The sequence below is a fragment of the Chlamydotis macqueenii genome, chromosome 1 (assembly GCF_036417535.1).
Source record: "Chlamydotis macqueenii isolate bChlMac1 chromosome 1, bChlMac1.mat, whole genome shotgun sequence".
NCBI classification, from domain to species: domain Eukaryota; kingdom Metazoa; phylum Chordata; class Aves; order Otidiformes; family Otididae; genus Chlamydotis; species Chlamydotis macqueenii.
This window is the reverse complement of record NC_141556.1, coordinates 202,020,152-202,037,030: the sequence shown is the minus strand read 5'-3', so window position 1 is coordinate 202,037,030 and position 16,879 is coordinate 202,020,152. Positions and strand designations below refer to the sequence as shown.

Sequence of the window (16,879 nt, the reverse complement as noted above, 5' to 3'; positions counted from 1 at the left end):
TTTTGACAGATTATAGGGATGTTAAAGTCATGCTTTATTTCTTAGATGTTTTATGAAAGGTTATATTGTAGAATATTGTAATATCAGTATTAGTACTGAAGTGAATACATATTTTCAGTGTTTAAGCTGAAAAGAAGAGAGTTTCTAGTTTCTATCTAAAATATTTTCTGAATATACTGAACAGGTTCAACTGTTTGTTTCCATAGTAACAAAGGTTAATCAGAAGATCCTTTAAAATCATCACCTCAAGTGCATACAACAAACTGAAAACAAGCCAGGAAAGAAAGAAATTCAAAAGCGAGTGTCATAATGAGGAGCACTGAAACTTGATCCACCTTTACAAAAAAAGTGTCTTTCACTTTGTAGGACCAATTTGAAATGAAACATCTTTGGTTTATTTTAATAAAGTCTGATGATATGCACATTTCAGAAACACATATAACCTCATCAACAACTACTGCAACTTTCTCAATGTATCCTGAATGTATGGTTTGGTCCATGGTATGTCAAAGGGGTCTGTATGCAGAGTCCAATGTGTATTTTAGCATTTAGAAGATCTGTTAGTGACTCCTCCTTTTAGACTGCTTTAGAAGTTATATCATTTTAAAGTATCTTGTAGCTTTTCTTTAGGAAATTCTTCCATCTCCACGTGCCTTTGATAAATGGGAAAAAAAAAAAAAAGACTACAGAGATAAGGAAACATTGTTTTCCTGGTCCTGTAAAAACCAGTATCATCTGCAGTAAGAAAGTACTCCTAGAGGGACATGAGCAGGAGAGATGGAGACCTGAAGGAATACCTTTTTCCCACATATTCACTTGCTGCCTGAGGTATCTTGCCCCTTGGATACCTGGTGTGTTGGGTGAAAAATACCGGAGCAAAAAGAGCTGTGTTTCCTCCCACCAATACCTCAGACTGAGAAGATGGTACCAAGAAGATTATTTATGTCAGTCATAAAACTTGAATGGTACTGTAACATTGCAGACAGTGGTCAAAGGTCAAATTAGACTAATATTTGATGCAAGGGACCAGTGCAGTGCAGAATTTGCTACACCTTCTCCTTCTGCAGACAATTCTATTTTAAAATATTATTTATTAAAATGTTTAAAAGAACATTATTTTATTCTTTAAAAGTACAGCACACAGAATTATGAGATGTTATAATATTAACGATGCAGCTTCAATGAAGGTCTTTGAACACGATCATATTTCCTTCCTGACCCACTGTGTTCCCACAGTTTCACGAATTAATTCTTTTTCACTGAGTACTTATTGACCTGGAATTACGTCAAGGATGGCAGCAAAAAAAGTTGAGTGTTGAGGAATGACACTATTTCAGCCACTACAGAAATTAAAGTACAGGAAACTTTATTCTCATCTGCAGCTTGTTCTCGTGGTATTTGCATTACTCGGCAAGAACTAAAGAACATCTGATTTTTTTTTTTTCATCAATAATTAAGGGAGAGAATGAAATTGTTTCTGTATGTAAGAGAAACAAACCACATTTTTGCTACTGTTTGACATGCAAGATACACAGATTTCAGTTTTCATTCCTGTGAGGATTTAAATACTTGTTACTAAGAAGTCATATACTGCTGTATTTTTTAAGTATAAATGTGCTGCAAGGAGATCTTTGGAATTCAAAGAATACTCAGGTACTGCTCTCAAGAATACTCAAGAAATTAAACACGGGGATTTTATTAATATTTGGAATGTTTTTCATATCCTTGTCTTTCTGGGCAATACCAATTTAAATAGTAAATCCTAATGAGAGTGCTTTGTGCATTTAATTGCCTAGATTGTAAATGGCAACTTAGAATTTGTAAAGGGACCGCAAAGTAGCTGTTACATTGCTTGATTACAATGCATACCTGTAATCCCAAGACATATGTGCCTCTCTATAATAAATCGACAGTCTCATAGCACTTATATCAGGTACAGAAAACTGGTTGTTTTAATAGAAGCCTGTGTGAGGAACATAAATATTTCCCTTGAGAGAACAGTAAATTGAAATATGCACATGCTTAATATGTATGTTGAGTATTCTTCTCTTTTTATACTCTTGCTTAAGTTAGAAAGAAAAAAACTCACACAGGAATGTACTGTTTAAGATTATGGGTCACTGTTCATTAAAAATGGGTGCAAGCAAACCTGATACTTTTGGACATAAATTGATCCCCCAAAGGGATCAGAAAACATACATGTGTATAAAAATGTGTGTGTATATATATAGCATATACATGCACACATACAAAGATACAAAACTATATATAATAAGGAAATAAGAACAACAAGGAAAAGGCGCAGGAGGTTTCCCCCAAAAGACCACACAAACCAGAAGAACTATCCAATGGCTGATAAATCAGAAAATTTTATTTCAAGGTCAGTTTCAGACAGAGAGCGTGGGTGGCACTGAGCTCACCTTGTCCATGGCTGTGGGGAGTCTCCAGCTGCCTGTGGGACCATGGCATGGTGTGGAGTGGGGCTGTGTGTGCTTCCTTGTCCTTATGTCAAGAGCTTCATTGAAAGCTGCAGAAATCTGTGGCTGAGTGGCTGCGGAGGGAGAGGAAGGCAGCGCGCCATGGTCTGGTCCTGTCCTGGTCTGGGCCTGCTGCTGCAAAAGGCAGGATAACAAACAAAGGGAGCAGCCAGCCTGGCTCACCGTGGGCAACCCATGCCCATAGCTCTGCCAGAGTCTTGATGCCTTAACTCAGTGCCAGCGTCCTTGTAGAAGGCAGCGAATCTCTCTGGCTGTGTGGCTGAGGCTGGGAGGACGCCATATTCTGTGCCTGTCCCTGTCTGGGTCTGCAGCTGCAAAAGGCAAGATAACAAAGGAGCAGCCATGCTCACTCACCGTGGGCAACCCCTGCCCAGGGTTCTGCCAGACTCTTGATTCCTTAACTTTGTGTCAGTGACCTTGTAGAAGGCAGCACATCTCTCTGTCTGTGTGGCCAAGGACAGGAGTGCACCATGGTCTTGTCCTGCCCCCGTCTGGGCCTGTGGCTGCAAAAGGCAGGATAACAAACAAAGGGAGCAGCCACCCTGGCTCACCAAGGCAACCCCTGCCCAGGGCTCTGTCAGGCTCTTGGTGCCTTAACTCAATGCCAGCATCCTTGTAGAAGGTCGCAAAATTCTGGCTGTGTGTCTGAGGACCAGATTGTGCTATAGTTTGCTCCTGTCCCTGTCTGGGTCTGTAACTGAAAATGGCAGGAAAATATCAACAAAGGGAGCAGCCACTCTTCTTGACCATGGGCAATCCCTGCCCAGGGCTCTCCCAGTCTCAGCCCAAGGCTATCAGTCCTACATCTCCCTGGCAGCCAGGAGAGACGCATCCCATGGCATGGGCTACCACCAGCCAACCGCTCACTCTGACAGTGCCACTGCCTCACTATGTTGGTGCCAAGAGCAGGTGTCATTTCTAATTCCTTAACTTTGTGTCGGTGTCCTTGAGGAAGGCAGCAAATCTCTGGCTCTGTGGCTGAGGACTGGAGTGCACCATGGTCCGGTCCTGTCCCTGTCCAGGCCTGCTGCTGCAAAAGGCAGGATAATAAACAAAGGGAGCAGCCAGCCTGGCTCACCATGGGCAACCCCTGCCCGGGGCTCTGCCAGAGTCTTGATGCCTTAACTCAGTGTCAGCGTCCTTGTAGTAGGCAGCGAATCTCTCTGGCTGTGTGGCCAAGGACAGGAGTGCACCATGGTCTGGTCCTGTCCTTGTGTGAGCCTCCAGCTCTGGAAAACAGAGGAGGATGAGCCACCATCTGTCATGCCATGGGCAATCCCTTCCCCCCTGCCCAGGCCCCGCAACCCTGCCCTCATCCCTGCCCTCTCACCTCAGCCCTTGCTCACCTGCCTGCTCTCCTCCAGTCTGGGCCAGCTCACCGTGCAGCCCTTTCTGTATCGGTCCGGAAAGGTTGTGTCACCAACCCCCTGTGACATGGCCACAGGGGTTCCAGAACTGATGGAAGGCCCCGCCCTCAACTGCCTGAGGAAAAAGAACCATCTCTCTTCACCCTTTTTCAGATGCAGTGGGATGGACAAACTACATAACTCAGGCTCGTGGGGAAAACAGCCAACATGGAGTACTCGCTGTCACCCCTGTCTGTATGGGGCAGCATCTTAGAATCATAAAATCATGGAATAGTTAGGATTGGAAGGGACATTTAAAGGCATCTAGTTAAACTTCCCCCACTCAGCAGGGACATAGAATCATAGAATCATAGAATAGTTTGGGTGGGAAGGGACCTTTAAAGGTCATCTAGTCCAACACACCTGTAAGGAGCAGGGACATCTTCAACTAGATCAGGTTGCTTAGAGCCCCATCCAACCTGGCCTTGAATGTTTCCAGGGATGGGGCATCTACCACCTCTCTGGGAAACCTGCTCCAGTATTCCACCATCCCCGTTGTAAAAGATGTCTTCCTTATGTCCAGTCTGAATCTACCTGCCTTTATCTTAAAACCATTGCCCCTTTTGCTATCTTGACTCAGGGCTGCAGTCACCTCATGGCCCCTCACTGTCCTGTCCCACCCACCTCCTCCTGGCTGTCAGGGCTGGGGCAGAGCGAGATGGAGCTCAGCATGAGGGTGCAGACAAATAAATGTGATGTCTAATTACCAGGAAGCAATTCAGGTGTTTAACACCCTGACCTAGTGCCACTTGGGCTGTCTTACAGCCTAATATCCTATGGATGTACATGTAATTGGTAGACAGGACACAGGACCTGGGAAAAATGCGTGTCTCTCTGGAGACATCTCCCTCAGGCAGGAGGGATACACGAGGGTATCTCACATTGCACTAAATGTTTATTTTAATCCAAATTTTAATGCCTAGAAGTCTACTTTCTCCATGTATGTTAATTAGCTCACACCTGGCTGCCCAGAGCAGGGTTCAGGTGTCTGGAAACAGGCTCTGCAGGGTCACTTCAAGTGCTGCGAGGAGCCTCACCTGGCCTGTAGCTGCTACACCAGAACAGGGCAGGGCAGGGCTGGTGTGAACATGGCACTGGGCTAGTCTGGTCTGCCTGGGGGTCTTGGGCGCTGTGGAGATCTCCCAAATGGCACTGGGTGTTTATCCATTAGAAACTGAACACCCCATACAGATTAATTCACGTGATTGAAGTTGGATCTCCAAGGCACTTCAGGCACCCTGTGGTGTCTGGCCTGACCGCAAGAGGCCACTTCAGAGACCTCCTGTACATCCACATTAGGTGATCTGTTATGTTTTCTTGCATATCACGTCCCATACACCTTTTCCTGTCCACCCAAATGCTCTGAAGCTATTAGCAGTACAAAAAATATCACAGTTCCCAAAACTGTAAACCCATAAGATGTTGTTGAAGTTGTGTGGACTCAGAAGAGCAATGCAGTAAACAATTATTATAAGTATCTTAGTTTAGCCCCACTCGAGACTAAGCTCTATGCAGTTGCTCACTCACCTTCCCCACCCTCGGAGGGAATGGGAGAGAGATGATATAGCAAAAGGCTCAAGGTTCAAGATAAGGACAGGGAGAGATCATTCAAGTTACCATTACAGGCAAAACAGAATCGTCTTGGTGAAAACTAATTAAATTTATTAACAAGAAAACCAAAGTAGAAGAATGAGAGAGAAAAAAACACAGATGTTAAGAATACTTTCCCCCCACTTCTCCTCTCTTCCCAGGCTTAACCTTAACTTCATTCAATGTGGGTTATGGTCAGTTCATCACACCTTGTTTCCACTGCTCCATTCTCCTCAAGAGAACTCCTCACACTCTTCTCCTGCTCCGGCGTGGGGTCCCTCCCTCAGGAGACAGTCCTCCATGAACTGCTCCAGCATGGGGTCATTTTTTTTCCCCGGGGTGCAGCCCCTCAGGAACAGGCTACCCCAGCACAGGCCCTCCATGGGCCACAGCCTCCTTCGGGCATCTGCACACCCCAACTTGGGGTCCTCCATGGGCTGCAGGTGGATCCCTGCTTCTCCATGGACCTCCATGGGCTGCAGGGGGACAACCTGCTTCACCATGGGCTGCACCACAAGCTGTAGGGGAATCTCTGCCAGGAGCAACTTTATTCCTCCTCCTCCTTCTTCACTGACCTTGGTATCCGCAGCCATTCCTCTCACAAGAAATTCTTCACAATCAGACTCGGGCAGATCCCTCTCGTGTTCTTTCATATGTCCACTCTTCTCTCTTCTCTCAGCCAGCTGGGCCAGGGTGGGCCAGGCCCAGACAGCTACCTGGTGGGAGGCCAGAGGGTAAGGCCCACAAGGGTCACAGCTCCCTCTCTCTGCCTGCACTTCCATTTTATTTTCCCCTTCTTAAATACATTATCACAGAGGTGTTATCACCATCACCAATTTGCTCACCCTTGCTAGCAGAGAGTCTGCCCTGGAGCCAGCCAGGTCCACCAGACAAAGGGGAAACTTCTAGCAGCTTCTTGCAGAAGCTGCCACTATAGCCCCCACCACTAGATAAACCCAACCCAGTCACCAACCAAACCCCAAAGTCTTCAGGTGCACCTTTCTTACTTCAAGCTGGTATTGGTAGGACAAATGTATCAAGAGGTTATAAACTGCTTAGGATGTCATACTTTGCTCAGTACCAGTTGGAGGACTGTTGTGATGTGAACATACGAAACCATAAAACTGACATAGAAAATCCTGCTCCTATATGTTTTATTGGAAGTAGCAGTACAATGTAATTATCTCCCTTCATCCAAATCATTAGGCTAGTGCTCTAAATTTGAAGAGCATTATGGGACTAAATGATTCAAGAGTTTGGAGCAAGTCTAAGTTAATTAAAATTCCACAGTCTTCTAGTGCATTGTGAGTATTTTAGTTATTCAGACTTACATGATCAGGAATGCTATACGTGCAACCTTATATTTTTTGAAGGTAACACTTCCCTCTTCACAATATGAATTAATTGGTTTCACAGATGTATTCTATGGGTCTATCCAGCTTTTCTTGTTCAGAAATGTAAATTCATATGAAGATATAGATACATACCTGTTCTGGTTTTGTTAGTGAGGGGGGGCCTAAGGTGGTAGCTTCTGTAGGAAACTGCTAGAAGTCGCTCCCCTTTGTTCAGTGGACTCGGCCGGGCCTAGGGCAGACCTGCTGCTGGCCAAGGCCGAGCCAATTGGTAGCAGAATGTCCCGTGATAACGCCTCTGCGATAACGTATTTAAGTAGGGGAAAACAGGAAAAAGAGGAGGAGAAGATGTGAAGCAGCTGAGCGGGGGGCAGAGAGGGGGAGGCGCGAGCCTCATGGGCCTTGCAGGCCTCACCCTCTGGCCTCCCGCCGGGCAGCCGACTGGGCCCAACTCGGCCCGGCCTGGCTGCAATAAGTGGAGAGGAGATGAGAAGTGAATAAGACGTAAAAAGGATCCTGAGAGACGTCTGCCAGCCTGTTGTGAGGAACGGCTGCAGACGCCAAGGTCAGTGAAGAAGGAGGGGGAGGAGTAATATGGCTCCTGGCCAAGATTCCTCTGCAACTCGTGGTGAAGACCATGGTGGAGCGGGTTGTCCCCCTGCAGCCCATGGAGGTCCACGGAGGGGCAGAGATCCACCTGCAGCCCGTGGAGGACCCCACGCCAGAGCAGGTGGAGGCCTGAAGGAGGCTGTGGCCCGTGGAGGGCCCGCTGGGACAGCTGTTCTAGAGGGACTGCACCCCGTGGAAGAGATGACCCACGCCGGAGCAGTTTCACGGAGGACTGTGGACGTGGGAGGGACCCCACGCTGGAGCAGAGGAGGAATGCGAGGAGTTCTTCCCCTGACAATGATACAGCAGCGTAAAACAATGCGTGATGAACTGACCGCGACCCCCATTCCCTTTTCCCCGCCCCGTGCCACTCGGGAGGGGAAGGTAGTAGAGATAATGTTAAGCCCGGGAAGAGGGAGGGGTGGGGGGGAGATTATCTTGTTCCCTGTCTCATTCTCCTGCTAATTTTAGAAATAAATGAATAGTTTTCCCCAAGTCAAGTCTGTTTTGCCCGTGACGGTAACTTTAAGGATTTCTCCCCGTCCTTATCTCAAACCTTGAGCCGTTTTTCTTATATCATCTCCCACTATTCTCTCGGAGGGTGGGGGGAGCGAGAGAGAGACTGCGTAGTCTGGTCCTGATCGGGGCTGAACTACGACAATACCAAAAATTAGAGAAGACAGTAGAGGAAAATGAGATGTCAGATTTTGCTATATATTATTTAATAGTAGCCATCAATTGCTGCCATTAATTTTACAAGTTGTTTTTTTTAGTAGCTCCTTGACATAGGGGGGAAAAGTGTGTCTTAGTTCTTTGTGAGATAAGCTGCTGCAGGCAGCAGGAGAATTTTTGTTACCTTGCTCTCTATAAACAGAGTTTACTCCTCTTGTTGGCTTAATTCTCTTGAGTTGCTCATTAGACTGCAGGCCAAAATATGTCTGATGATAAAGCCATTTTAAGGCATGATGAACATTTACATCATACTAAGTGTTTTATTGTTAACTTAGTAATATTTCCTTATCTTTTTTTTCTTTTGACTATTGCTTTTTAATATAACATCTGAAGTAATGTGATATGAAGCTCTGTAAAACAAACATAATTTTGTATACTTAAATCTCACTTTATAAAAACTATAATACATACACGTTTATTCAGACTTCTTACACTATAGCACTTCTATTTCCACAGAAAGTGTTGATTATGGGCCAGTGTTTGTACAAGAGCCAGATGATGTGATCTTTCCAGCTGATTCTGAGGAGAGGAAAGTATCTCTGAATTGTCAAGCTCGTGGAAATCCTACTCCCACATACAGGTACTTGTTTCAGATTCTTTTTTTTTAAATTTTCAGAATATTAGCCACTGCAATCCCACTCTCAGAGTCAGTGTGCTTTGGTGAACAACATAACAGAAACAGCTCTGTAGCACAAACAACTTTGCTAATTGAGTGGTTTTTTTCTTCTGATTGAGAATAAGCAAGAGTAAGTGGTGGTGAATAAAGGCAGAGCAATATGTGAAGTTTCAAATTATGTTCTCTGTGCATTGTATCTATCCATGTGGAGGGACTACTTTTGCCCAGGTTTTTTTTTTACTTGTGTCTGTAACTGCTGACAAGATCAAAATCTGTAATTAATTTTTGTCCAAAATATCTATAAAACTAGGAAATACTATCCGATCTTATAGACAAAGGAGTAAAGAACATGTATATTAAATGACAGGACTATGCAATACAGGATAACATGACTGAGACAAATCTGGTGTCTTGTCACTCACAAGTCTGATGTGTTTTTCCTTACAATCATTGTCTGTTGCCTGTTTTCCCATATAGACTATTATGCCACAGTTATCTACTATACAGACCTATTATGACACATCTGTGAGTCTGAGAGTTCATTTTATTAATGGTTCCCACTTAGAGTTGGGAACAGTATGTTGCAATCACCTTATCCATTTCCTATATCTGACTCTGCTCTTATTTTATGCAAATCACAAGTGATGTAGGAGGACTGGGGGAACATATGGTTGATTATTTTTTTTTCCGTACATCCTTTAATCCTTCATCTTTTCTCATAGAGTCATTCTTCACTTACAAAGGCAAAATAATTGTGTTTTGTCATAGGTGACAGTCATCAATTCTGGGCTTTATTTTTTTACCTATTACACTTATTTAACTTGTGGATTCTTTAGCATCCTGAATGAATTCTCCTTAGACTTATTTGAATCACAAAATTTCCATTTCTAAGATGAGGACAAATTCAGAGGCAGTATAGTCTTTACATATCCCCATCACAACAGCACTGAATCTGCCTGTTTGCAACAAATGTGAGTTATTAAATAGATATGATGCATGGCATAACCTCCCCAAACAGCACAGACATGACTAAGACATATAACATGGGATTAGGAATGAGTGGCCAGAAATTGTTCAGACTGGATTTGCATGAACTCCTCACCGTGTGGGATGAAAGCTATGTTACATTCTTCCTTATTGACATTCCTTGTGTAATTTCTAATAACTATTTCTTGTTTTGTTGATTGAAAATGGTATATTAGTTTCACGTACTGTTAAAATTATATAAATCCATTAAACACAGCATATGACCATGGGGAAAAGGCACAAATTCCCACCAAAAGAGGGGAACTCTATGTTCAATCCTCCCAGAAAACCTCATTATTTTTGTGGAGATTTTATCTTTGGAGAACCTGTGTCATTTATTTTCTTTCTTGGTTCAATTGTTTTCTGCATTTTCCCAGTGGAATGCAATCAACAAATATAGACTTCCAGCATATCTTATATGGTGGCTACAAAGAGGACAGGGGCTCTTTCTTCACAAGGATGCACATGGAGAAGGCAAGGGGCAACAGATACAAGAGAAGTTTCGTACAATAGAGGTTTAATCTCAATATAAGAATTTTTTTTTTTTAACTCTGAGAACAACCATTCACTGGAACAACCTCCTCAGGGACATGGTAGTGTCTCCATTACTGGAGGTTTTCAAGATGCAATTGAATAAGGTGACAGATAATCTCATCTAGGCTGCCTTTCCCATGAAAGTTTGGACCACAAGATTCCCGCCAACCTGAGCTGTTTTAAAACTTTGTGACATCCATTTCTTCAGTTCTCCAGAGATGAATTGGTGTCAGCAGCCTCATAAATAAACTTTCCTGACTGCTGTTCATGCAAGGAAAGCTTTGACCCAAAAGATCTAATTCTAACAGCACAGTTTAACTTCTTCTGTTGCTTCCACTTGTCTGTACAGCATATGCAATACACGCTACCATTCAGGGGAGGGGAAAAGAGATACACGTTACTTTGTGAGGAATATATTGTTCTCCAGGGCAGATGCAGAGTGAATTTAGTAACAAAAAAAAGGCTATAGATAGGCAAAGGTTTGTTGTATGTCACTGCCCAGCCTTTGGCATATGACATAATGAAGAAAAGAGATATTTCCATATCACCAAAGATCCTGTCCTATTATCTACAAGCACTGGACAACAGAGATCTTTATTTACATGGGCTATGAGGCCCATGCTGGTAAGAATTATTTTCAGTGAAAACCAAAGCAGAATATGTATTCTTTAAAAAAAGCTACATTAAAAGAATATTAAAAACACTGGAAAATTCAAAAATTAAGTGGTGTCTACAAGTTTAATTAATTTCCTTAGTCTATGTAACTTACAACACAGTGTTCATAACCTACTTACAAATTTTTTTTTTTTTTTGCTAGGATATGATGTTATTTTAACAAAAAGGAGAATGCTCACATCATTTCAAATTCTTTTCTTCCTTACTTCGTTCTTCCTTGCTTCCTTCCACTTATTCAAGCTCTACTCTGAAATAAAAATTTTTAATTTATTTTTTTCTTTCATTTTAAGATATCTAGATGCAGTGATTTAGGAAATAACTCCCTGAAATAAACTGATTCCATTTGCTCAGCATTTCTACAAATCATTCTTTAGTATCACAAGTAAGATCCCATATAATGAAGAACATAACTGAGACACCTTCAATGAGGAATATAGACATTCACAAGCTTCCTGTGGTATCTCACAGTTAAAGGCAGGTGCAGAATTCCCTGAGATGCCGTTTCACTACACTGCTTTCACTGCTTGTGAAACACTGCATTTCCTACTTTACTTAGGACACATATTAGCTGGTTAGAAATGTTTTATCAGTATCATTTCCTAATAGAAAAGACAGTTGAAAAAAAAATTTTAAAAATTACTTTCTGCCTGCGTAAGCCAAATTAGAATATTTCAAAATATTATCTGTCATTTGTCTTCAAGAAAAATTGTAACAGTTTTTCCCTATCTGTTAATTACCTTTTAAGTGTTATATTTGAGTTTCTGTCCTCCCAGATCAGTCAGGGTACCTAGAAGAAAACATCATATAATTCAGTATTGCTTTTCCTCTAATGTGCTTCAATTATATGAGGGAATCCAATAATTCGGGATGGACCCCAAGATACACAGGCAGGCAGTCATCAAGATAAAATTTTAGGGTAGCATTACAAAAACGTATTTTTGCACTGAATTTAACTGAAAATGAAACTAAGTGAAGAAAGCTAATTAAAGCAAAATGAATATTGTGTAAGTTTCCATTTGGAAATGCTGAAACAGATAATTTTGACTTTTTCCTTATCTGAATCTCCCATCATTTCTGGATCAATTAATTTTGCATTTTTATTTCATATGTATATGTAAAAGTTAGCTTTCACTGTGATTTCATTCAAAATCTTAAATCATTAATAAATTGTTCAAGAGGAAAAGTTCCTCTTCTTTTTAGCTCTGCTATGTATGAATCTCTTTAAAAATGTAGTGAATCCTGCAGACATTTCCTTAATATCCTTTGTAATATAAAGACATTGTCAACAGTGTTTCGTTTCTTACATTAAACGAAGCAGAGGTCCGCTGCAATTAAAAATCCAATCATAAAAGAAAGGGGCAAATAAACGTTTCACAGTTCATCTTAATTCTAGCAATTCTGACCTTGGATGAAGAAAAATTCAGAGCTACTTGAGCCGAATTCTGCTGTCTGTACCTCATTCACCATGAATGTTAACAAGGTGAACTGATTATTATTTTGCTTCATTAAGTTTGCCTCTGGAGTCTACATGTTGCCAAGTTCTTCCAGTCTTTGCTGAAATCTGGCAAAGCTTGGAAGTGCCTGGCAGTTTCCTTAGGCAACTTTGAAATTGCAGAATGACTGCAAACTAGTAATGAAGGCAATATCTGTGCATCACAATAGCTGTACCATAGCTGTTTACACTGCTTATCTCTTCTTTCCATTCTTTTAACAATTTTGTGTTCTATAGAGTTCGACACAAAAGCAAATCTAAAAAGTCTTCTTATGTGGATTATTATTTTTTAATTGAGATATTGCACCCCTCCCAAAAGTTATTACAAGTGCTAGGGTCTACTAATCTCCAATACAAAATCTTTTCTCTTGCAGCCAGTGGACTATTGTAAAGTTTGTTGTTTCAGTCTTTGAGATGAATGAGAGGCATGAGGCTTTTTGGCAGAGGCTATTCAGGGGAGAAAAAAAGCACACCAAAACCCATTCACACAGCAGGAAAATTATGAGACTCTTCGGTTACTTCTGAAATCTTGGAAGAATAAGTGTTCCTTCGGGAATTATTCAATGCTTTGGCTCAGGTGTAATTCTTTCTAGTACGTTTCCTGCAGCCTGGCTTTTTCCACCTTATCTTCACTCCCATCCCTGACTTTACTGTTCGGGCTACTCATTTCACTCCCAAACTCTGCCCAAACTTAGCATTCCCTCTGCCAGTTCCTCATTTGATCTGAGCTTCCATTTACCGGATATCCTGGCCCAGCTGATGTTATTTTGCCTCTGTGCATTGCCAATGTCCTTTATTTCATAACAGCCTACGTACACCAATCTACCTCCCTGCTCTTCACAGGTCTTGCTCTTCTGCTTTCTGTATTTAAATCAGGTTTCTCAATTTCTTCAGCCCAGAAGATCAAATGCTGAAAGAATGGAAAAGTTCCTTGCTCTCATGCAGTGCAGACTCAGCTCTGCTAACTCTAAGCTCATCTGTGCCTCAGGCTTTAATGTTAGAACACAGATTGAAACTTTGGTTATCATAAACACAGTAAAGGTCCTAGTTTTAACATGAGGGATGCATCTACTATACAGGTTTCAAGTCTGAAGCCTTTGTGGATGTGTTGTTTAGCCTGAGTCACCACACAGTTTCTCACTCACTCTCCCTCTCCCCAGTGGGATGGGGGAGACAATTGGGAAGAAAGGAAAACTCATGGGTTGAGATGAAGACAGTTTACAAAAATAGCAAAGGAAAATGACAATAATAACAAAATATAAGGATACTAAAATATACAATGTGAACAATGCACAATTTCTCACCACCTGATGTGCCGGTGACTGATACAGCCCATCCCAAGCAGTGACCATGGAAATGAAACTGAGCAGCAAGCAAATGAGCGAGACGGAGAGAGAGAGACAGTGAGATGCCCTGCCCACCCCAGGCAACCCCCACCTATATACTGAGCATTACATTTATGGCAAGGGATAATCTCCTTGGCCAGTTTGGGTCAATTATTCTGGCTGTATCTGTCCCAGCTTCCTGCACCTGCATATTAGCGAGACCTGGAAAGACGGACAGTGTCCTTGGTCTCTTTAGCAACAACTCATAACATCAGTGTGTTTGTCAACATTCTTCACATCCAAAATTCAAAACACACCGGCTACTGAGAGGAAAATTAACTCCATCCCTACCGAAACCAGGACAGTGGATGACAGTTTTTGTGGGGAAAATAAAAAGAGGTTAATAATTTGATTCAGCATAGACAAAACAAGGAATATACTTTCTTTTCAGAGGCTGACAATCTGTTTTTATTTGTGTTTTTTCAGAAGAACTTAGCTTATGTAAGGCACATGTTGTGGAATGTCTCCATTCAAAGCTTTCCCAAAGAAATGGGTTACAGCACAGGCTATCTTTGAGTAGCTGTCATCCCTACAGCAACTGAGGCTGTCAGGTTCTGTATACTAAGCTTAATGCCTTCCTTTGGCCATAAAATGCTCAAGGCGTTTCTTTCTTTTTTCCTAAGATGGCTTCGAAATGGAACTGAAATCAACATTGAAAGTGATTATCGCTTCAGTTTAATAGAAGGAAGTTTGATCATCAACAATCCCAGTGAAATGAAGGATTCTGGACAGTATCAGTGTTTAACTACCAACATGTTTGGCAGTATTTTAAGCAGAGAGGCTATTCTTCAGTTTGCATGTAAGTAAAAAATTTATTAACGTGGATAAATCAGATCTTTACATTGCCTGATATGGCTCTAATTGTAATTTGAATACACTGTACAAGTTACACTGTCCAATGACTTTGTGTGGCTGGGATCTCAAAATTAGAAGTAAAATGCTTAGGGGGAAAAAGTGGTTTTCTGTGGACTTTTTACTTTAAGAATAGAACCAATTAATAGGGAAAATAACTCTAACACATGATCCCAAAATGCTGTCCTTTAATGATGTACTTGAATACTCCTCAATGATGTATTTCACTCATTGCTAGTTTCCTGAAACATGTATCATTTTGCCATACTATCTGAGCAGGAGAGAAAGAACTGTAAACATAGGAACAAAGTGGCATAAACTGCCCATATATCTGTAGGATAGCCTGCACCTATAACTATCTGTGTGTAAGCATAGCTTTGTACATATACATGTATATAAAAATACATATTTTCATGTTCATGCATACATGTTGTGCATACATTCATACATTATGAGACTGAAGAGATGTTTGTAGTTAATGGAAACTGAAAATGTCATAGCTTTTGAAATCATTCACTACAATATATGTTCCAGAAGCTATCAACAATTCATGATCCTGACTAAATGCTATGATCTATCTATGATATGCTCTTTTTCAAACATAGTGTCAGTAAAAACAGGCCCAGAATTTAAGATATTCTCCAACCTTGACTTCCCTTCAGCACTTTACAGGAAGGCAACCAACAACTTTTTAGTGCTTTATCTAGGTAAAGCCCATGATGGGGAAGTTTTAAGAGGCACACATGCAAAAAGAACGCCATACTAATTTCTCAGATCCAGCTGAAAACAGGACATTACCATGAAACAGAAGGCAGATCTTCATATAGCCGCAACTGGAAAACAGTGGGGTTAAGAACAAGTTGCCCACTTGCATGTCCACTAACACCTATGGTGATGTGGAGAATGAAGCAGAGATAGTGTGAGGTCTGAGATTCTCCCTTATTCCAACCCTCCCCGGTAAAGTCAAACCTCTCAAATCTATAGCTTTAGTCTTATCTGCTCCAGATCCTATCTAGGTATTTGTCAGCAAGATCATGGCATTATCCACCTACTTCTGAGCTGGGAGAAATACTGAGAATTGTCAAAGTCTCCTAATCCCAGAGTAATATGTTTAAAACTCTAAACATCAGAACAGTGGTCTTATCACATTATTGAACCTCAGTCTTAAACATAGCTCTGAGAAAATTCTGCTTTTATTTTATCTCTTAGACAAGACAATTATAATAAAATTAATCACTTGATTAGAGAACCTGACAATTGGTAAATATAGATAGTTGCAGAGCTCTGAACCTCAGTTCTGTTCCCACTGCAGAAGCATGGCTAACAGGTGGCCATTTGACCTGCAGCTGAAAAGAAATACAGAGAAAGTAAGAGCTGGAGCTCAAACGACTAAAGACCTATGAATTTCAGTAGCTACATCCATAGTTCATTCAGGACCCCATGTACTTCTAGTTACAATGTTATCTCCTTCAATAAAACAAATTTAGATAACGTTGTTAAAAAAAAAAAGAATAAGAAAGAAGAGATTGAGTTTGATGGGTTTATTTTTATCAGATTTTAAAATTATTATTAGCTTGCGTATCTGCTTTTGGAGGTATCAAAGATGTTACACTACAATGGCTTGAATGTGATTTCTGTTCACTAAAGTATTTACTTGGGAATTATAATTAGATTTTCTCAGCAAGGTGAATGGAGGAATGCTAGCTGGAAGAGCTGAAGTGTAGCAAACTGTTGCAGAACTTGAGAGAGAGAAGATACTGTTATAAACACATAGAAATCTTTTAAAAAGGGTAGTCATAACTGGTTGGAGTTCTTTTAGAATTTCGTGAGCAAGCCCTTCACAAGAGTAATTTCAAATTCAATGTGTATTTGTAGTTAACTTCTTTGAAGCATGGCACTCTCTTCCACTCTTGATTTAATGCTTCTTCAAATCCCTGATCTTAAATGGTTGTAAATACTGAAACAGTATTTGCATCATGCAGCCACTCACAGTATAACTTGGTGTTACCATAGTGTGAACTCACAGCAACCTATCAGAAGCTTATATCACAGAAAAGTTTTAGTAAATCAGGTGCAAAGTAAATTTAAAATAAAGAATTTCACTGTGATTTC

At 41.3% G+C, this 16,879-nt stretch overlaps 1 protein-coding gene across 3 annotated transcripts in view; it reads left to right on the top strand.

The window, feature by feature from the left end:
* Positions 1–16,879, top strand: part of CNTN5 (contactin 5) — a 674,955-nt gene that overhangs the window by 413,353 nt on the left and 244,723 nt on the right. For all 3 annotated transcript variants that reach the window (XM_086739601.1, XM_086739602.1, XM_086739603.1), the window contains 2 exons: positions 8,644–8,767; positions 14,539–14,714. In XM_086739601.1, coding sequence (XP_086595727.1) covers positions 8,644–8,767; positions 14,539–14,714 — 300 coding nt within the window. The remainder of the gene's footprint in view (positions 1–8,643; positions 8,768–14,538; positions 14,715–16,879) is intronic.